The sequence below is a fragment of the Sturnus vulgaris genome, chromosome 5, assembly GCF_052056855.1.
Source record: "Sturnus vulgaris isolate bStuVul1 chromosome 5, bStuVul1.hap1, whole genome shotgun sequence".
NCBI lineage: Eukaryota > Metazoa > Chordata > Aves > Passeriformes > Sturnidae > Sturnus > Sturnus vulgaris.
In genome coordinates this window covers 1,720,001-1,741,795 of record NC_142247.1, presented here as the reverse complement: position 1 = coordinate 1,741,795, position 21,795 = coordinate 1,720,001, and the positions used below count along the sequence as shown (strand labels likewise).

Genomic DNA, 21,795 nt, shown 5'->3' with positions numbered 1-21,795 from the left:
TACGTACCTATCAAGACTGAGAATCAGGCAAATTACAGTAAATTTTGCAACTGGCTTTTACTCAGAGTAAACCTCAGGGATCTTGGGGAGAAGGAGGTGGAGAAGAGAGGGAGGGAGAGGAGGTGGATGAAGGCAAGCACCTGCTTGCCACAGCAGGGAGAGGCTGTGCTGCTTGTGCTCACCTTCCAATTCTCCCATAACTTGTACTGGGTGCTACCACCCACCCCACACATTCTCAGGGGTGCTCTCACAAAACACACCTGTGTGTTTTACCTGTGATTATCAGGTGAGAACCTGCGAGGAGCAGGGAGAATAAAGGAAGACGCTGTTATGGTGACTACAGGAAGATGCTCAGGCTGTGCTGCACCTGGAGCCAGAGAGTAATTGGGACCCAGCCTGGGACCCAGCAGGGCTCACAGCACTTGAGAGGAGCACAGAGGACACCCAGCTCGGCTCTGTGCCCGTGGAGCAGCCCCCGCTCTTTGTTTTGCTCTCTGACTCCCTTCCCAGCAATTCACTCCGCATTATGACTGAATTAGGTGAGGAGGTGCTGGGGGAAGTGCTCTTGGCTAACTTCAGAGTGCAGCCAGGCTCATTAAAACCTGCACATTTGCTGCAATGTGTGCAGCATTTCCACCAGGTCTTAAGATTGTTTTAGTAAGTGAAGTTCAGAGCAGAAAGAATACATTTTAATTTACTTTTTAGTGGCCCTGTTGTAAGTATTCAGTGTCACACTGGATTGTAATATTTTTGTATTGCTATATGGAGCATAAAAAAGCATGAATGCACTATCTTAATAAAAATGAATATATTCTTCTAGAAGCCTAAAGCTGCTAAGTACACAGCCCATGTTCATTTGTACAATTTTGGAGCATGAAGAGAAAGAGAATCGAGGACCCCAAGGGTCACAAGCATCAACACAAAACCTCAGGGCTTTTAGGTAAAGTTTTGTCTCTCCTCCTACTGCTGTTTCCCAGGAAAACCGTGGAGAGCAGAGCCCATGAACTGCCAGTAGGTTGTAGAGCCCAGCCTAGACTTGGACCCTAAATCATTCCCTAGCAGGCTGATTTGGGGCAGTGGGGTGCAGGATTAGCATACAAATAACCACCCTTCCTGGCAGAGACAAACAGGGCAAGGTTGTCACAGGTGTCAAAACTTTGATTGACATCCTAGACACAGCTACAAGGTGCCTGGCCAGGATGGGAGCCCTGGGTTTCAGCTTTTCCTGGACCAGGGAGGTTTGTGAACAGCACACAAAGAACAAGGACACAGGAATTTAAGATGGGTTTGCAGGCAAAGCCATTCTAATTTTAAATATTTGGCTCTACTAAGGCATGTCCCTAAATTAATAGGCCCTGTACCTTTCAATAGGATTATTCAGGCTACACCAATTCAAGGATGTAGTACACATTTGTAGGATTAGATTTAATGTTATTTTGGTAAAGAGCATTCTTCAATGTATCAGACTACAGATTAAGGAAGGAAGCCAGCAAAAACTAGTGCAGAGCAGCTTGTTATGCAACTGCCCTCCTCCTTCTGAACACTTGGTGTAAGGCAGACAGACACATTAGGCTTGTAAAGACTTCTCTGAAAAGGTTTTCTGTAAATCCAAACATCAGATCCTAAAACATTCTGAATTCCGTGCAAAATTTGTTTAACACAAATTAGAAAGGGAGAAAGGAAGTCTGTTCTTTGTGGGTAAATGAGTTTTTAAGTTTTCTATTGTCTTGAAATCTTGATTTTTAATGCAAATTTTGAGAAAGAGTAGTGGCTCTGAACTGAGTGTAGTCCTGACTTAAGAAAAACACCCCAAGATTTATGTAGAAACAACCACAGCAAAAAAAGATAAGAAAATAATTCACAATGATTGCAATTTCCATCCCTAATATGCAGCCTGTAACTAATTTTAACTATCCCTACCTAGAAATCCTTCCTCGAAATGTATCTAAAAGACAAACCCAAGTTCAGCAATTGTTACTTGAACTATTGCAAGAATTTGGTAAAGAATAATAAATTCTGTTTCTGAGAGTGAACGTATTTACAGAAGCGAGTAATTATTAAAACTTATTTGCATCAGCTTTAATACATATATCCCTTTAAAGCATCTGCAAAGAAATAATATTATAAAATAAAATAGCATTTATTTTATCCCATGGTGGATCAGAAATGCTGTTCAGTGCAGGGTTACAATATAATAAACACTACCCACTAAGCTAAAACCTGAGAGACTGAGCAGACTGATATTTAGGCTTGGACACTTGTCATGAACAAAAATCAGGTTGGGTTCTCAAGCCTTTTGAACATTATATTAAAAAATATATAAGAATATCAAGAGAGATGTGATTATTTCTGTACATTAAGTTTGAGTTTTACAAAAAACAAAGGTGTGATAGCAGCAATACAAGAGCAAGGGTGCATTTACTACCTGGTGTAGAATAGTGTTTCCTTAATCAATCCAATTTATCAATTACAGTATATTCAAATGTACAATTTGACATGTTCACTCTCACCACCCCACTTCAAAATTCTAAAAACGATACAATAACATGCATAATGTTCTCTGCTCTTACCTCCCACCCCCAAAATATTTTATCTTTGCATGTTGTGCAATTTTCACTTTCATCTGTTATGTGCCAACATGAGGTATTATCATTTTTGCAAATGAAAAGATGAAAAGTTTAAATTCCACTATCACAGAATGCCACTTCACTCAAGACCTGCAAAGGAATGTCCCAAGGAACATCATTCCAGAGATATAAAATTGGTGATTTTCTGCTCGTGGAAAGTTTCCCTGTGCTGTGCTTTGCTATGAAATAGATCAACAGGGTTCACTCTGATCCCAAAGGAAAATACCTTGCAGTTAATAATCGGGATCATTGTGCTCTTTGAAAAATAGGTGCCAAACTCTCTCCAGCTGCTGGTGGCTGCAGTTCTGATGTCAAATCAGAGATTTGAGAGGGAGGAGAGGGACTGGATCGTGGGTTCCTGACTCTGGCACTCCATCACAGCATTTTAGCTAAATGTGTCTAAATTGAGTCTGCACTGACCATGCCAGCTGCCACGGGGCTGTCAAAATGCTTAACTACCAGCACTCATTTAAACTCAGTCTTAGCTGGTTTAGAGAAGATGAGCCCATGATCATCTTGCAAGTACCTGTGGAATGTGGGAGGCAGAATTCCCCCATGATTTGTACGTGCATATATCACACCAAAGAGATGTGCAGAGATTTATGTATGATTTGATTTATAGATCATTTGATAGATGATACATACAGCCAAAAAAGATGCATGTTTCTAGAGAGAACCTGGACATCCTTTTTACACTTTTAAATGAAGGATCTGCTGATCTCCACAGCCATTTTTAAATGTCCCAATGAGATGCAATGAGACCCAGGTGTTGAAAGGCCAATTGATTCAGGAAGATGTAAAGTAACAGCACCAGAATTACATTACAGGGAAGGAGGTGTAGAACATGCAAAGCTTTTTCGAGAAGGTAGACTCATTTCTTCAGGTATTCACGTCTGAGAAACTTCAAAAAATTTCCAGAATATTTTGACCAAAAATCCCCCAAATGTATAACTATTACTTGGATTTATTTAAAGGTCATCCATCAGCATGCTAAGGAATCTATTGGGAAATTAGCCAACAAAAAAATCGTGCATTTAATAAGGTATTCCCAAAATACAAATTCTTAAGGACTGTGATATTTAACACCAGTTTCATTTGGAAACTGTAAGTTGCATACTGCGTATTTTGGTTTCCAAATCCATTATGAATATACTTAACTTCAGTGAGAAATTTAAAAAGAAAGCAATTTCTAAAGTCAGGAGGGCTAAAGAGGTGTGTAATACTGTTAACTCATTTTGATTTTTACGTGTTATTCAAATATTCACATCCAGAAGGAATGCTGTATCTGTTCTGGAAGACTTGAAAAATGCAGTAACAAAAGCAAGTAACAAAATTCAGTAATAGACCTTTCCTTTTAATTACATGGTAGACACTTGAGGGTTTTTTTTTTTTTCAGTTTTCAGTGTCAAATGTCCCCAAAAATTAATTAAAATTTTGAACAAATAAAAAAAAATAGAGTAAGTTTTTCAGGAACAGATATGCAGCAGAAATCAGAAATTTTTAAAGTCATCTCTGTCTTAGACTATTAGAAGTAAACAAAATTCTATTATGTTATGTACGGATGCTTTGTTTCACATAAGATTCCAGTCAAAAATTCAGAAATTTCCCAATTAAACCTTGGGTATCAAATCCCATGTCACAACATATTTGGTGATATTTATTCCTAAAGTCAATAAATGTATTATGGATTTTATTTAAAGATATTTCATAAGAAGTACTGGCCACAAAGTCACTTCTGAGAAAAAGAAAATAAAAACAGCAAAGATGAAAACAAGAAAGTCACATTTATTTTAAAGGAGGTTATGTGAAATGCTAAGCAGAACTACAGAATTGTTCTCTCACCAGGAACATTATCCCATCCTCTGGCACTGCAGAATTACTTTGGCTTCCCCAAAATCACTGCTTTTATTAAGCTTTACTGAGCTGCTCTGTATTGGCAAAAACCTTTGTAGTAAAATAATTTTCCATCAAAATACACGGCAGTGTAATGAAGAGCTGTAGGACAGGCTTTAAGAGGCACGGTACTTTCATCTGAAAAGTCTCCTGAAATTCTTTGAACGTTTCCAGGGGATTAATGAGGTATTTTGACAACACGCGAGAAGCGTCTGGTTTTCAAGAAGCCTTATAAGAGGGAAGATTCACATTCTTGAAAATTAAACTGTGTATTTTAAGCCACTAAAAATAACACAATTATTAAAAATTTGGCAGCTCTGAAGAAAAAAAATACCAGCAGATATGGGGGAAACACATGGAACTACTGAAGAGCGTCAAACTTGAGTACACACATTTCACAGCATTTCAACATGACTTAAACACCATTTTTAACAGCTTAATTGAATTTTTCTTATTAAAAGCTATCACAGATGAGCTAAAATAAGAACAAGCTAAACTAGCCAGAGTGTAACTAAATCAAAAGCATTATTCTTTGCAAGTGGGGTGGATTAACTGTGCGTGTGTGCATCACTCCTTATCCCTTTCAACAACTGTTAAGGTGTTTGGAGGTTTTCAAAACCTTTGGCAATTGGTGGAAGAGAGAGAGTATTCTTGCCTTTTTTTTCCCTCTTTCCAAGACACACTAAATGATACCATTTATGTAAATTTTGAAGAACATTCGTCAACACACAGCAAAATTAGAACAAATGAATCGTTAACCATTTTCAAAAAGTATTTTAAAAAATTTTAGGGCGTATTCCTACAAACTACTACTCCCTTGAATGCTTTAATGCATTGCAACAAGGCCATTAAGTGTATAAATAAAGGCTCAGTTTTAAAAAGCTTTAGTGAAGAAAGTGGACCTCTAAAGCCTCATTTCCGTAAATACCTCAATATTCCCGAAAACACAGAGTGCTTAAATCTTAAAAGGTCTACCCTTATTTAATCAAGACGGGCAAGAAACATGTTGAGGAGGCATTTTGAAAACAATTTATTGCCTACTACCCATGAAAATATCCACAGAGAGTGTTTTTACAAGCATTTAGGCAAGCTGATATCTTGGGTATTTGCAATACTGCCCGTGACATGAGAGAGGAATGGGATCTGCTAATCAGCACCAGTCCACAAGACATGTAAAGTCTCTTTAAGCACTCCTACACAATAATTTTTTAAAATAATAATTGCCTTTAGAGTGTGAGCAGTTGTACAGGAAAAAGCCGCTTCCTGAATTCTGCTCTTTTCACTCCGCACTGAAGCTAAATATTTTACAGAGGCAGCATCTTTATAATGCTTATGGTTGAGCACTACTTTCTGTGGTCAAGTCTCATTATTTATAAGATCTTCTACGATATCCAGTTTTAGAGACTTGGCTTTTCTCAGGTCTTTCAACCAGCAAGCAGAGAAGAGGAAAAAAAAACCAACGTGTTCCAGTGCTTTCCACAGGAATGGGGATCTACTCATTTTCATAGCTCTTCAGTGGGACTTTTAAAGTCTGCAGTACAAATAGTATCAATACTGAGGTGGAGGGGGAAGAGTGGAGGGAGAGGATAGAATTTCTGCCATCCTCCTCCCTAGTCTCAATAAGGTTCTAGATGTGTTTAAGGGCAGAAATTCCACCCCAATATATTAGTTTTGTTAATCCTTTTCTTATGATCTCCCTTGCCTGGCTAGGGAAATTATGCAAAAAAAGTAATAAAAGTTCTAATTCAATTTCCATGTTAAGAGATGGATTTGGAATTAAAAAAAAAAAAAAAAAAATATCAGAAACCATATTCTTTGTGTTTACTAAGAGATATGCACTCCAACATTTAGTGTCACGGAGCTGGAGTTAAAACCAGAAATGGCAAAGAAAATTTAGCTGCATGAATGCCTGCTCTTCAGTAAAATGCTGCCAAAATTAAATAGGAATGAAACAGCACTTTGTAGTCATTGGTCGCTCAGCGGGGTTTGCGTAGTTAAAAACCTAAGTGAAAAGGGTGATTGACCTACATTGCAACTAGCTTAGCACAGCTGTACTTTCATATTTCTGCTGCATCCGAGGAAGCTCATTATTTAATACAACTGAGTTACATGTAATTGTCGCTCTTTTATTTTACACTTCTAGGGGCCAGATATTAATCTCAAATGTGCAGCAGGCGTTACCGTGCATCTGGAAACATCCATGGCTGCCCATTTGCAGGCAAGGCGAAGAGAAGGGATTGCACCTGAAATTAGGAGGCTGCCCAGGGCTAGGAGAACCTCACAAATACACAGAAATCAAAGGAGCAGATGGAACAGAAAGCAAATCCCTTGGCACCCCAAAGGCAAAGGCTCTGCTGTTTCCCCATTGTTTTGAGCAGAAGCAGCCCAGAACGTGCAACCAAAGCACATTTCACACAACTCATACCTGAGGTTTAAATAAGTAATAACATTCCAGTTAACAACCAGTTTGACATGTTAACAGCCCAAGGGCTGTTAACATAATGACTGGTCATTAATGGCAGTAATGACAGATTTCAAAGGGAATATTGTGCTTGTAAATGGACACGCTGCCAGTCAGAAGAGAGGACAGAGCAGGATAGGCTGATGCATTAAGATGTCACCGTACAGCTCTGGAGGAAAAGAAGGGGAGAAAAAAAAGAAAGTTCTTGCATATTTCACTCACTATAAATGGACTTGAAATATCGGCGTAAACCTAAGTCCCTTAAATTAAGTCTTCACATTCTAACCCAGGAGTGTATAAGCAGAAGACAGAAGCCTGCAGGGGAATTATACTCTGCATATCATTTTCGCAGAGTGTGTTATTTCCAACACTGAGCCCTTTCTTTACTGGAGTCAGTTCCCATCCTCGTTAACAAAGTGGAGCTCGTCCCTGCCGCGGCCACCCCGACACCGCGGTGTCGCCGCCGCCTCGGAGACCACCGGAGTGCCTCACATGGATCACATTCCAGGGCAAAGCCTCTCACACCCACAGCATCTCTCAACCTCCTCGCCTCATTAAAGATTCCTTCCATTCCCTCAACCCCTCCCAGTCCGGAGAAAAATGTTTTAATGTAGTATAATTAACTAATTTTACCAAAGGAGGCGGCTAAAGCAAAGCAAGTTTTGAAGTTCTGAAGATACGGAGTATTTATAGGAAGCTCAAAGTGGGGACCTCAGGGCTCAGCTGCAGCAAGCACCAGGGCCGAGGGAGGGTGTAGGTTTTTTGGCAGGCATCCTTAAATGAAAGGTACTGGAAGTATTTTTTTGCAAACAGGCAAGGACACAATCACACCATTTATGAACTTAAACACGAATGCTAAAGCCCCCAAACTGGCTGTGTGATTGCTTGTAGCATCTGCAGAACGCCTGTCTCATTGAAAGGCATAATGAACACTGAGAGACAAGTTAATAAGCAATTTTACTCTTTATAGTATCGTTCAAGCCACATATCCTCTAGAGGGCACCACATAAATTAATAGGAAGCCAGAACAGTTTTATACGCAGCGAAGACTCCCTTTATGGTTAAAAAGAAAAAAAAAAAAAAACCTAAGAAGATAGTTTGAAACCATAATCGAACTCTAACGTGATCATTAGTACAATGCGACTTGTTCCTTAAATTCATGCCAAGTGGGTTGCTAAATATGAAACCTTATTTGACTACAAAGCTAGAGAAAATTTAACTAGTTTGTACATTAGCACTGAAAAGATCACTTTTATAGGTTCATTGCATAACTAAGTAGATAAGATGCAATGAGGCAAATTACTATCTGCAATTACCTTAGGTGCATCAGTTTGAAGTTTGGTGTAAATATCAAGTTTAAATCTATGCACTCACAAGTATCACTCAGAAAAAAAAAATCGTAACGAAATCTTCATTAAAACTCAATAAATCCAGAGACAAAAATCAGAAACTTCTTAAAACCAATTATAGCATTTCTCACATATGCTGTTTTCACGTGCCAAAGTAAAAGGTATTACATATGAAGAAATAAATGGAACACCAGTTTGAATGTGATCATGACAGATTAAAAAACCAAAAATCTCCTTTCTCTGAATCACTTAGTATGAGTTTTAACAATCTGTTAGCAAAATATTTACTCCTGTTGCACCCTCAAAGACCAGAGAGCAAGAGCGTGTGTGAATGCATCCGTGCTGGGGAAATGCTTTGCTCATATCTTTACTACCACATCATTTCTGGTTTAGATTTTAAACATTTGATTTTAAAACATTAGATCTGCTGCACTAGCACTTGGGAGATTCAGTAAGCTCAAAGTCTCCAGTAAATTTGGAACTCAGATGAAACAGCCATAGCGGTTCCCTTGCTCCTGCAGGCATTTGTTGAATAAAGATTATTAAAATGAGTTTTAAAAACTGGGATGTTACTTCCCCGCACCAAAACCTTTTTCAAACCCTCTCTACACACACTCACCTAAAGACCACGAGCAACCTAAGTCCACGTACAACAATTCCCTTCTGTTCCAACAGTTTTTAAAAGTGAGGTTTTGTTACCTGCTACTTTGGCAGCTTTAGCACAGCGGGTTTAAGATGCAGCCTCTATGCAAAACTCCCAGCACTCTATCTCGGGTTCAGTTCAGAGCTTTAATAGGTAGCAGAATACTTTTACCATTAAGTAGTCTAAGCCCATCTGAAGAACCTGATCTGCCTTTCAGTCCCAGCTCAACAAATGCACAATGCTTTTTTCTAGAGGTGGTAACGTGGAGAGCCAGAGTACCAAGAGATGTTAGTGCTTTAGTCTTAATTCTTGTTCCAGCCTACTCATGGTGTATAATTCGGGAGCTGATCAGTGTGTGGGAACCTATTATTTGGTATCTGCACTTAAGTGGAACTTGGAAGTTAACGCATTCCAAAAGAATTTTAATTTTTCCCCAATGTATTAGCGACTTCGATGTCCCTTTAAAAGGAAAAGGCTTCACTAAAGGGGCAGGGGAAGTATTCCCAGAAGTTCACCTTAGCCTGGAGCAGCTAGTCTCATCAGACCCCCTCCACAGGGAATGGAGGAAAGGTGTTACTATAGGAAATAGGTGCTCAGAATCACCCCAGAGGAGCCTTTCTCTCTATTTACTATGGAGAGCCCAGGGAGACAGAACTTCCCAGTTAAACTTATATCCTGCAAAGCAGCCCTACTGACATGTGATGTGTAGATAAACTATCCTGGTGCTGCACATCAGCTCTTAGCTTTCAGTTATTCCTCAAATACATCTGAGAATGTGGATCTACAAGCAAACAAGAAGATAGAAAAGCAGATGCCGATTTGCTACCTCTAAGAAATGGCCCCAGGTTAGCCAGCATCCCACCTGGCCACCAACTGAAACCAGGAGCACAGTGGATTGGAGCTCAGACTCATGGTTATTAAAAATAAAAGTTGGTTATCCTGGCCCAGCTTCCAGCAGCTGAGTGCCAACATTCATAAAAGCTCGAGTGCCCCGAATGAAATCCCTTGGCAAACTAAGAAAGCGAAATGTTCCTCATCTGCAGGGTTCCAGCCCTGCCCTGGAGCTGGGTGAAAACCACAGGGCTGGGTTCAGGCTGTGACACCCCTGTGCTGCCAGGAGGAGGAGGAGGAGGAGACCACCACTGTAGAAGCTGTGGGTCTGGATGGTCAGGACTGAGACATCTCTAAAGCCAAGTTTTAGAACTTGTGGTTTATTGCCAAGGGTGTGGGTGAAAGGGCCCTGCTTGGAGCTGCCAGCTTGGAGCAGGCTGTGAGAACAGGAGGGCAAGAGTAAAAGGAGTAAAGAGAGGGCAGGGGGTAAGAGGGGCAAGGGCAGTAAGAGGTAGGAACATAAGAGAAGTAAGAGCAGTAAGAGAAGTAAGAGCAATAAGAGAGTGAGGTTCCCATTACAATACAATCGATCTTCCTCTGTGTTGAATATTCTAATTCTCACTAACCAATCTAATACAAGATACAAATTCTATAGTATTTACATACAGCCTATAAAGATCACTACATTATCATACTGTGTTACACTTTAAACCCTAAAAACTACTCTTTGGACCCTCTTTACCAAGCTAGTAGGGTCTTTTCTGACCCTTGGACCTGTTTATAAGCAGAGAGGATTGTTCAGTCAAGAGGGGATTACTTTCAGCTGGCCATACTATTGTTTTCTAGTTGTTCAGTAACTAAGGTTTGGTATCTCAAAGGTGGCTTTCATTTCGATCTTGCTTATAGTTTTCCATATTCCCAAAATCTTTTGCCAGGCAATCATATTTATAAGGTTTTCCATTTTCATCTTCCCCAACACACCACCTCCCCAGCAGCAGGAATTACTCCCTTCTCCACCAGCATCAGCATCAGAAACCCAGCAACCACCTCCACGACCTGGCTGCGTGCGCTTTTTTTTGACTCGGGTTTTAATTTAACCTCCATATTCCAGCATCTGTTTCCTCATCTCCACGAGACCACTTGGCCTCGCAGCCCTGCAGGAAGGGCTGAACAGATTCCCCAAGGCTGGCAGCGAGCGGGAGGAGCCGTGACCTACCTCAGATAGTCTCTGCGACACAGGATCAGGTTGGCTTTGGTGTACAAGGTGGAGCCCACCTCCCCCAGGCGACAGTCACAGCAGGCACATTTCAGGCAGTCTTCATGCCAATATTTGTCCAGGGCCTTTAGAAGATATCGGTCTTTAATCTTACGGTTGCAGCCAGCACAACCTTTCGGCTTGGTGTCTGGCTGGACTGAGAGCATTTGTATACCTGAAATACAAGTAAGAGACAAGAGAAGACTGAAAATAGATATTCCTTCAAGTAGAAAAACTCCTGCCCTTTTCTTCCTCCACCTCGCTGCTCCCCCCCCCACACAGTTCATTTAAAAGTCAATGGTGTAGGTAGGATAAAATAACTTAGTCAGTCCACAGCAAACTGAAAACAAGGCTAAGATAAATTTGAGAGCAGAAACTTCCACTGCTCTAAGTTCCACAGCTTCTCTTTAACACCTCATTTACCTGGTCTCTTCGCTGAAAAGAAACAAGATTAAAAAAATAACATGAAATATTGAAACAGTCCAGTAGAAAAGCCATCCAATTTCAGCCACAGTATCCAATATTTAGCAATGCAAATTTTAAATAAACAGCACATTTCGAATACTTAGCAACCCAAAAATTAAATAAACAGGATATCTATATGGCAAACATAGTTAAATCCACATATTTCAAGTTATTTGCATTATCTTTATAAAATATAAAAGTACTTCAGTTTTTAAAAAAGAAAAGATTAGAGATTTTAGAGGCGCAGAGCAAGAGTTTCTGAGCGATTTGACACAGAAATTTTGATGCTGGGAAGAGGGTGTTTTGTTTTTTTAATATTTTAGTTCTTTTTAGACATATTAATGAAACGACGAGATTTCCAAAAACTTCAGTATCAGCAACGCCACTCACATCCTGCAGTGTAAGGACCTCCTGAAAAATCTGATTTAAAATAATCTGCACGAGGTCAGAGCGGCTCTAGTTTGTCAAGAAAAAAGAAAACAACCCAACAAACCAAACTGCTGCCCTGCTTTCCAATCCCAGTTTTAGCCAACTGCTACTTCGGGACAAGGAGTACAGTAGTGTCCATTAAGTATATGTACACCTTTTGATGTAATAGCTGAGAGCATTTAAAAAACCATTCCAACACCTGAAATGCTGTTTAATGGACAGAACCGGCGAAAAGTGGAACACAGTTGAGTGATGTTACTCAGAGCAACACAGCCAGCTTGCAGGGATCCATTCAAAAATCAATTGCCCTCAGCTTTGCAGTAAATGGGGAGAGGTCACTGCCCCAAAAGTGCTCACACACTGGTGTCTCTGCTTAGCTGCATGAACTGCCATGCCAGTGCACTCAGACTAATTCTCTCACAGTTACCCTTCAGGATAAGCAGAATAACAGCCCTGTGGATATTTCAGTGGTCATCAGACCACAGGCACAGGAGAGAAGGGAAGAGCAGACACGCTGCACAGTCGTAGCTTACCTCAGTGTTTAAAGCCAGTGATGGAACTGCAAAAAGATGCTACTCACTAGAGCACATCAGAATATTGCAGAGAGAATTTGTCAAGGCTGGGGAACGAATGCTGCTGCCAGCAAGCAAATCCTACTCCAACATTAGGGGTTTGGAGCCCTATTATTATCCAGAGGCTGGGAAAGGTTGAATAGAGTCTCATAGCAAAGAAGAGCAAATTCAAGAGCCCCTCATCATGAAAGCTCTACTAGCTGGAGTTAAGAAAGCTTGGCAGTGTCAGCTTCTATCAGCAGATCTTGGCTGGTGCTGTAGCACAACACCACAGACAGGCAGCTCAGGGAGCCAGAACTCAGACGACTTGGGGTTTGTTTGGTTAATGTTTGCTTTTTTTGAAATGCCTTGCAAGAAAAACACGATAACCAGTGCAATCTTTGCAGCAATGGCAGAGCATGCCTTCATGGACATCAGGGCTGCAAAGACAAGAGGCTGAGGCATCCCAGGGCCCTCCACACAGGTGTGTGTGGAACATCTGCAATTGATGTGGAGTGCAGTGACTGCATGGCCAGTTAAGTGACTTTCCAGCGTTCCCAAGCTGAACTCCTAAGTCCTGCCTGCAAAGCTGATTGCTGAATTAGAAATGGTAATTCTTGTTGAGACACAGGAGCACAGCAGCCTTGCTCCTCTCTTTGCAATGCAGCCTATCCCACACCTTGGGCTGATACATTTATGTGCTGCAGGAGCTGTTCAGAGCAGACACCCCAAAGCACCCTGGCACTGCTGCTGCTCAACACCTGAATCTCACGACAGAAGCCTGTTATTTTTCACTCTACCAGTATGAAAATTGTCAGTGCTGCCCCTCCCATCACTCCCCAGCTGATGCTCATAAAGACTCCCAAGATCTGTCTCTCATTCCCAAGGGGGAGGATGAGATCCAGTGACCTGTGCTGGGCTCCACAGCCTTGGCAGAGCTGGGACTGAACACACACATTTCCTCTTGAGAAAGCACCATGAGACAAAGGCTGAGCCTTCACAGCATTTTCAATTGACAGCTGACTCCCCTGAATCCAGGGTATGTCCACGAAACAGCAAAGTAACATCACTACAAATAAACGACTCAAAGCAGTGAAAATATCAGAGATTTTTGGGAAGGAACTTATACCAGAATGTACAGGGAAGTCCTGCTGAAACTCTAATGCCATCACTTGGTCAAAAAGCCTTAATCTGCAGTGTTGCTTATCACACTAGAGTGTAAATACCCACTAGGTGCCAACAACAGGCTTATCCTCAGACCCTCTCTTTGGCCATGTAGAGGACAAATGCATAAAATCAGCCATAATTTGTATAAACTTCTTGTAACTCCGTAAAAAAAAAAAAAAAAAAAAAAAAAAAAGTTTAGAAGCATGAAGGGCTGTTCTAGGACTTTAATCTTTAGCTCGAGGGAAACCAGAATAAACTAGGAGCTAACACAGTTAAAGGCTTTAACGAAAAAAGAATCTTAATGTAAAAATTTCATCGCCTGATAAGGAAGCGGGTTAGAGAGTGGAGGCTGACAGCCTCTGATCCAGGCTGATCCACTGTCCTGAGCTGTCTGAAGGGAACAAGATGCCACAGAAACACGGCCAAACAAGTGAATGTCTGAGCAGATTGCAGTAATCAAGCCTGATAATTCCCGAGGTATATGCTGCAAACATGAGGTTATTGTATTACAAATAAAACTGCAGCTTGCACGTAGCCTGCCCAGCTTTTGAGATACTTGCTACATGAGGAAAGCAGGCAGAGCCCTGTCATTCACACTGGTTAGCCCAAAACCTTCTGGTAGGGACAACTGCAAAGGGACAAACACCCCATGGAAGGAATATTTGCAGCCCTGCATGTCTATTTTCCTGAGGCACAGAGAGAAGGTGGTGCTGACACCCCACTGGCAGCATCTTCAGATTAAGGATTCTATCTGCAGAAGCTTTTGGAGGGAAGGAAAGCTTTTCTTCTCCAATAGATCTGATCTGTTCTCACTTTACATGCAACGAAGCTGGTTCTATTTTATTATTTAAAATTCCCCCAACTGCTGCTTCATTGTAAAAAAATTAGAAATTACGCTTTTTTTGGAAGTTTAGAAGGGTTCTAAACAAAGTCAAGAAGCGTTTGACATGTCTCCGATTTTGAAAATGTCTTTTTCTTCACACACACGTCCTGTTTAAATCCCTTAGGTTTGACAAGAGAATGTTTTATTACCTTTTTTTCCCTGTATTGTACGAGCCACCCTAATGCAGATCACCTCACAGACCATCTCCCTCCCCTTTAACATTCCCACAAGATCTCCGTTGCAGTTGCACTTTTCAGATACGTGCCCGTGTATTTTTAGCTCTCCCTTAATTTGGCAATAAGAATACCTTGCAGCTTACTGTCAGCCAGCTTTTCACAGGCTGTGGTTTAAGTACTCATTTATTTCCTAGGACATGGGAAGGGCCTTTTCAGAGGCTGACAGCACCCACAAACCCATCCAAACTGCTCATTGCTGAAATATCAGGTGGCAGTACACAGCACTGCTGCCTGGCTGCCTTCCTCTCCCCCTCCCCCAGGAAAGCAGAGCTTATGAAGCACTTTCAAAACATCATACAATTCCCTAAGTGCTACACCCAGGCTGTAAAAAAAAAAAAAAAAAAAAGAAAAAAGAAAAAAAAGAAAGAAAAAGAAAAATCAAACCTAGCTTTCCCTTCAGTTCTGCAGAGTTCTACCCATGCTCTGCATCACAGAGCAGATCTGTTCTCAGAACTGAGAAATTTCAGTGCCTAGTCTGTCACTGTCAAACAAACCCTTTTTATTTCACCCCAATATGCTTTCAAGGTCTTCCTCTATCCTTCCCTCCCTTCCTCCACCCCCAGTCCCCAGGATACTGCACATAAACTGCAGAGCTGTGGCAGGAATAAGACTTCTTCATCACCATTCACCACCTTTAGGATTTTTGAAGGGAGAACTTAAAAACCTGAATTGCAGGTTTTCAGATTTCTCTCAATCTCTCCAAATAAGTTCAATGAAACCGACTCCCCTCCCTGTTTATTGTTATTGTGGTGTGATGAAACACTGTCAACTGATTTGTAACTATGATTTCATGATAAAGAGGAATGGTTGCTGGAAAAAGCTAAATTAGGCTCCCGGGGAAGGCAGAGAAGCAAAAATCCATCTCACTCAAATCATCACCCTTCTCAAAAATCAAAGGGAATGAAGATTTGATGTAATGAACTATATTGTGTTAGTGATTTAGAAGTGGTGTGTGAGCGGGATTAGTCCCTCGTGGTGCTGAGACACTCAGAGCTCAGTTCTTGTTTGTGGTACAGGCAGTCCTTGGGAGGAAGAGTTGGATATTATGCCCTGCATCTCTTACAAACTTTTAAAGACCACTCTTCCCCCCCTTTGCAGAGGCATGCACACAGTTCTACCAAAGACAGAGGCACAAACAGCACAAAAGGGCAAACTTGCCTCCACTTAGGACAAAAAAAAAAAAAAAAAATTAGAAAAATCAGTTTGGAGCAAAATAAGTATTGGGTGCATCAGTCTTTAAAGCAAACTGGCAGACAGCATGCAGTCAGCAAGAGAGTTAAGGGTCTAGGAGAAAAAAAAAAATAATACTTTTCTGGTGCTTTCCCACTTTGCAGCTTCACCCTAAAAGCATTCAGAGCTCCAGTAATTCAAGGCAACACACACAGACTTGGGAAAAAAAAAAAAAAAAAAAAAAAAAAGTTGAGGTTTCAGAAGCTAAGAAACATTTCAGAACTCATATGTAGCACATCAGGAGTCGTAACTAGTTTTAGATTGGCATGTAAATTGTTCTGTGGAAAATTCTTATTGCCTCCGAGACCCTGCTATTCTGAGTTATTTGACAGTTTAAGGGAAATCATAATTAAAAAAAGAGACATAAATAATAGCCTGTGCAGTGTGGTGCACAGAAATAAGTGGAACCATTTCATTTAAACTCTGGTGAGCTTTTAATTGCCTGGATTGCATTGTGAACCAGCCTAACGGTTGATTGCCTCCATTATGCTCTCTTGTTCTGTGCCATTCATCCGCACAGTCTCAGCTTCTGTAGTTAACACAACAAAGTAACCGCAACTCCATAACACTCGGGGGTTTTTTAAAAATAAAAGTAAGGATTTCAGCACTCTGAATATAGCCTCTCCTGCATACTTTTGAGTTAATTTTCCATGGTATATAACTAAGTTTCACCTCCTGCCCCTTCTTCTACAGAGGAATCTGCTTTTTTCTTTATTATTTTTGATTTTTTTTTTCTTTCTAAATAAAGGATATGGTTTGGGAAGGAGGGGATGAAGAAAAAAAAAAAAGGGAAAGAGAAGAGGTTAGGCAAAAAATAAAAATGAGAATGCAGTCCCACAGCTGGGAGCAGTGATACAGATTAAAAGAATTTGGCCAACATGGCTAGTCGATTGCCAAGAGACACCAAACAAAAGATTTCTCTTCTTCTTTCCCCTTCTCTTTTTGAAAGCTATATTGGGCCTAAAAGCTTGTTTCTCTCTGTTCACTGGCCCAGAGCATCCCTGCAGGCTGTAGCCCCCTAAGGGACAGCACAGCAAATAGATGTACCCAGATCTCAGGGACTGGAGCTGCTGAGCTATGTTCCTACCCCTGGCGTGTCCCCCCATCTCTCTCCCCCAGACCCCCCCCCTCCCACCACTCTCTCCCTCCTTTTTTTAGAGCAGTGGTGCTGGGAACCAATTTGATTCCCTTTTTCTCCAATGCAGCTGCAAGGCTCAGAGATACTGACATTTTTCCACTCTTATCAGTTTAATTACAGTTACCATGGCAGCAAAGTGCTAGTGCTTGGCAAAGGCCAACAAGAGATTTGCAAGACTGAGTTCAATTTTGATGCAGCTCACATGCAAAATAAAAAAATAAATAAGAAACATATACTCCACAACAAAGAATCCCTTTTCGGAGTTAGACGCTCAAGCCCTTTATGCCAATTCCTTCCCGAGCATCATCACAAGGATGGGGAGAGGGAGGTGTCGGGGCCAGCACGTCGCGATGTTTGTCGCGCCGAGCAAAGCGAGTGGGTTTAAAGAGCGGTCCTACAGAGCTGTCCTAGGAAGCGGGGTTTGGGCTTCGGTCTCCTCGGAGCTCAGCACAGCGAGGTGAGGATGGAGAGGAAGCAGAACCCCCCCCCCGCCTCCCTCCCCCCCGGGAGCGCACCAGCGCCGGCCACCGCCGCCTTACCAAAACTTTTCTCCTTTTTCTGCATGAGTTGATTTACGGGCGCCTGGAGAGCTCCTTCTCATTGAAGCACCAAAATCCCGGCAAAAGTAGCAAACGCTTCCAGGGCTCGGGTCAAGTGAGCGGGAGCGCGGCGCGCCGCAGCGGGGGCGGGGGGCTGGGAAATGGGAATGGGGATAATGGGAATGGGGATGGGATGGGGGCACGGCACACCTCGAGCCGCGGTGGCGAGCGACAAAGCCACATGCTCCCCTAACTCTGCCGTAAGCCTATAATCCCAGCGGTCTCTTAGCTTTGTTGTAACAAATGGGTTTGATTAAACTGTCACATGCGGCGTTAGCATACCGTGTCGTGCTCGCTTAGCAAGGAGAACCGGGGGGGAAGAAGAGGGGGGGAAAAAAAAATAAAAATAAAAGAGGAGAAAAGAGAAATGCTGGCAGGCAGAAGTGCCGCTGCCCATCGGCAGCCTGGCTGCCCTTGGCTCTCTCTCTCTCTCTCCTCTCTCCAGCCGGTCCGGGAGAGGGAGGATGGAGAGCCCGGAGCCCGCATCCATCCAGAGCGCGTCCCTGCCGCCCCCGGGCTCCCCGCCCCGCTCCTGCCTCCGCTCTGCCCAAAGGGTTAACCCTGCGCCGAACCAGTTGCAAATTAAACTGCTGTACGGGGAGGCTTGTGGATTAAAGCCGGGGAGTGGGAAATTAACCGGCTCCCTTGATAATTGAGAGCATGTTTCGAGCAGCTCTGGAAGAAGCAAGAATAATAATAACAATAATAACGGGGAGGGGGGTAGTGGCGGGGCTGCAATTCATTGTTAACTTTGACTGCTATTTCTCGAGACGTACAGCCGGATGGGTTCCGCTCAGCATCCTCTGCTTGCATGTATTTCATGTCTCATCATAAAAATAATGAAGCCTCACATGATTTAAACAAAACAGTCTCAGCAGAGCTGCAGCTCGAGTGAAAGTTGCAGTGCAGGGATGTGTGTGTGTATTGCAGCCCCGGCTTATGACTCAGAGAGAGAGAGAGAGGGAGAGGGAGAGAGAGAGAGAGTGATGCAGGCACACATACACAAATGACCCAAAGCTTATGTACACAGTTGCCTCACTTACCTTCTCAATTAAGCGATACAGGGGAGGCAGTTCAATAAGCACAGTGGCTGCTTTGTAGCTCTTCTCCTTGGAAAAGGTCAAAAAGAAGCATTGTTTGGGGAAAAAAAATAAAGAGGGGGTGGGAGAGATGGGGAGGGAGATCGCTATTCTTTAAGTTTAAAATAATGAGGTCCTCAAGGATCCGCCAAGTAATTGTGTTGACCGCATCCGAGCTACAGGTGTCCTCCTTTTAGTATCTTGCAGTCCAAGGCTGTCTGTCTCCGTCCTGGCTGAAGACAACTTACCTAAAGCAGCGTGTGAGGAGCCGAGTTGAATGAAGTCAGGGCTTTATCAGCTGCAAAATGCAATCCCTTACCAGCCAGACATAATACAGCAAAAGAAAAGGTCACTCAGTTATTACTGAGCCAGCAGAGCCCAGGCAGCTCTTGTGGAAGACCACAGAGAAGCAGCTCCCTTCCGATTTAAGGCTATTTACCTCTCTCCCCCTCCACCCACCCACCCACCCTTCCTCTCCCCCCTCCCCTCTCCCGGCTCCCCCTTTCTCTCTCTCTCTCTCTCTCTCCTCTCGCTTTCTCTCCCGTTCTGCAGCTCGCTCAAGTACAGCCGCCCTCGGAAAGTGCAAAGCAGCCAGGAGACAGATTGGGCTTTGTTGGTAATTTCCCATGGTGAAAATTTACAAGCCTGCAAGTGCAGTCAGCAAAACCACATGCATATGCTAGACACAAACACCAGGGACACACGCACACACAAGTGACCTCTGCCGAAGCGGCTCAGCATCACCTTCCCAGAGAGCGCTCCGGGAGCACACCCGGGCAGCCCCCTGCCCTCCAGCACTCCTCCCCAAAATACTTGGCTTAAACAAAACCAGAAGTTGCCCACGCAAAAAGAAAAAAAAAAAAGAAAGAAAAAAAAAAGAAAATAATAAAAAAAAAAAAACAAACCAAAAACCGCACTCCCCCCCCCCCCCAAAAAAAGCAGCAAGATACATATCTCTCTATTAATGAGTAATGAGAAAAATCCCTGAAGGTGAAAACTCTGCCTCTCTCCGTGCTAGATCTGAGCTGCTCAGAAAGCAGTGGAAACTCCGGCGTGAAAGTTTCCTGCTCCCCGGCTGTGCCACCCCCGGGCCCCGCTTGCCACATGCCACCCCCCTCTCTGCACTTCGGAACCGGAATGCTGGAGGAGCCCGAGCCTTTCCCCCCCTACAGCATCCTCGTCCCAGCAGCTGGAGACAGATCCTTATTCTCTACCTAGTGTTGGAAGTGGGGAAAAAAAAATAAAAAAAAAAATAGACACGAGGGTTGTTATAGGTGCTGAACACCCCTGACCACAGGACAGACAGACAGGCAGACACACAAGAGGTAGAGCACACTTTGATATTCAGTCACGCTCACAGATTGATTGTTTCTTCGTGTTTTATGATAAAGATGTTGAGCCTAGCCTACTGTAAATAAAGTTAAAAAAAAAAAAATCCAAAGCATCTTCCTCTAAGAGCCATCTGCAGTTGGAGAAAGACCAGATTAAGAATTTGTGAATACAGTTTTCAGACTTCAAAGTGAATATCTGTTGTCTGCTATTAGAAGCACCACGCTAGATTTCCACAAAGCTTTGAAAGATGTCAGCTTACAATATACCCTAAATTTGAATGACACTCATATTATAGAAGTCTTTCAAGACCCAAGAAAGATTTAAAAGCATTGAAGTGCTCTGCCATCTACACCCCTCCCTCGTATAATCCAGCAGCTCTAATAAAAATCAAAGCAACCTCAGAAATGTATATGTTTAGGACAGGTTCCCCCAACCCCCCCCACCTTTGTAAGCTGTTTTTTTTTTTTTTAATACATATAAATATACATATATAAAGGTTCCTGTAACAAGCATACTGTGCAATGAACAATTCCTGAATTTCTTGCCCCCTCTCCCTCTAAGTAGTAACAAAACTCAGCCACAACCAACCTGAGCAAGAACCCGAAAAGCACAACCAGAGGCAGCAGACTAGCAGAGCCCCTTTCTGCTGATTTGATCTGCACATAGAGAAAAAGCCAAACTTGAGAGAAACCTGCTCCTCTCCTCTCCTGCACGCACCCATAGGCTCAGGAGAGCCTCACTTTTCCCTGTTTATAGACTGCCACAAGCACTCTGGAAATACAGCAGGGTGAGTGTGTGCGTGCCTCTCTCCACCAATGCACTTGGAGAAGGAGAAGAAAAGAGGGAGGGAGAAGTTATGTGTGGGGAAAGGGAGAAATAAAATCAAAACAAATGGTACAGCTAATGAGGACAATTAAATTAATTATGTTCAAGGAGATGAGATTTTTTTTCCCTCCAACTGTATGATCTGTTACCCCTCGCTGGCAACTGCTGCTCTGTAATTCATGGCAACTGATTAGTGCATCTATGCAAATCTTTGTTTAAATCATTCAACTAATTAAATGATGGGATTATTCCTCTGCCTACGGTGACATCATTCGCAGTAATTAGTACTCTATTTGGACTGTGGCAATAAGATACCCGATGTCAACACCAACCTGCAAAGACATTAACCACTTTGTCACTTTGTGTGTGTGTATGTGTGTGCATGTGCGGGAAGGAGAAAGGAACAAACACACAGATCTAATTGCATCTTCCACCCCTTCTTTACACTCCCCCCCGCCAATCAAGGATTCTTAAAAAAAAACCCAAACCAACAACAACAACAAAAAAAAAAACCACCAAAAAAACCCACCCTACAAAAAAACAACTTACTGAATAATATGCCAAACCACATGTGTAAAGGAATAAAATGGAATAGTTAACATTCAGCTCCATGCCATTCATTTCCCCCTAAAATGTAATGATAATTAGATGGGTCATAAAATGCTCTTCTTTTCATTATGACTGATGAAATGCATTAAAGCTGACAGGGTATTACCTGACAGTAATTAGGTTTTGTCATGAATTAAATTATTTGAAAGCAGGCTATCTCCCCAATCATGCAATTTACAGCAAGAATTTTTTT

At 42.3% G+C, this 21,795-nt stretch overlaps 1 protein-coding gene across 6 annotated transcripts in view; it reads right to left on the bottom strand.

Moving 5' to 3' along the window:
- The window catches only part of LMO3 (LIM domain only 3), a 61,253-nt gene that overhangs the window by 38,310 nt on the left and 1,148 nt on the right, over window positions 1-21,795 (bottom strand). Inside the window, exons 1-4 of one of the 6 annotated variants that reach the window (XM_088164527.1) lie at window positions 19,085-19,282; window positions 18,801-18,866; window positions 17,698-17,851; window positions 11,021-11,234 (exon numbers count right to left, since the gene is read on the bottom strand). In XM_088164527.1, the coding sequence (XP_088020653.1) occupies window positions 11,021-11,234; window positions 17,698-17,722 (239 nt within the window). In that variant the 5' untranslated portion in view covers window positions 17,723-17,851; window positions 18,801-18,866; window positions 19,085-19,282. Of the gene's footprint in view, window positions 1-11,020; window positions 11,235-17,697; window positions 17,852-18,800; window positions 19,284-20,756; window positions 20,899-21,795 lie in introns of those variants that run through there. The other 5 variants (XM_014869930.2, XM_088164526.1, XM_014869931.2 and 2 more) reach the window with 5 other exon arrangements.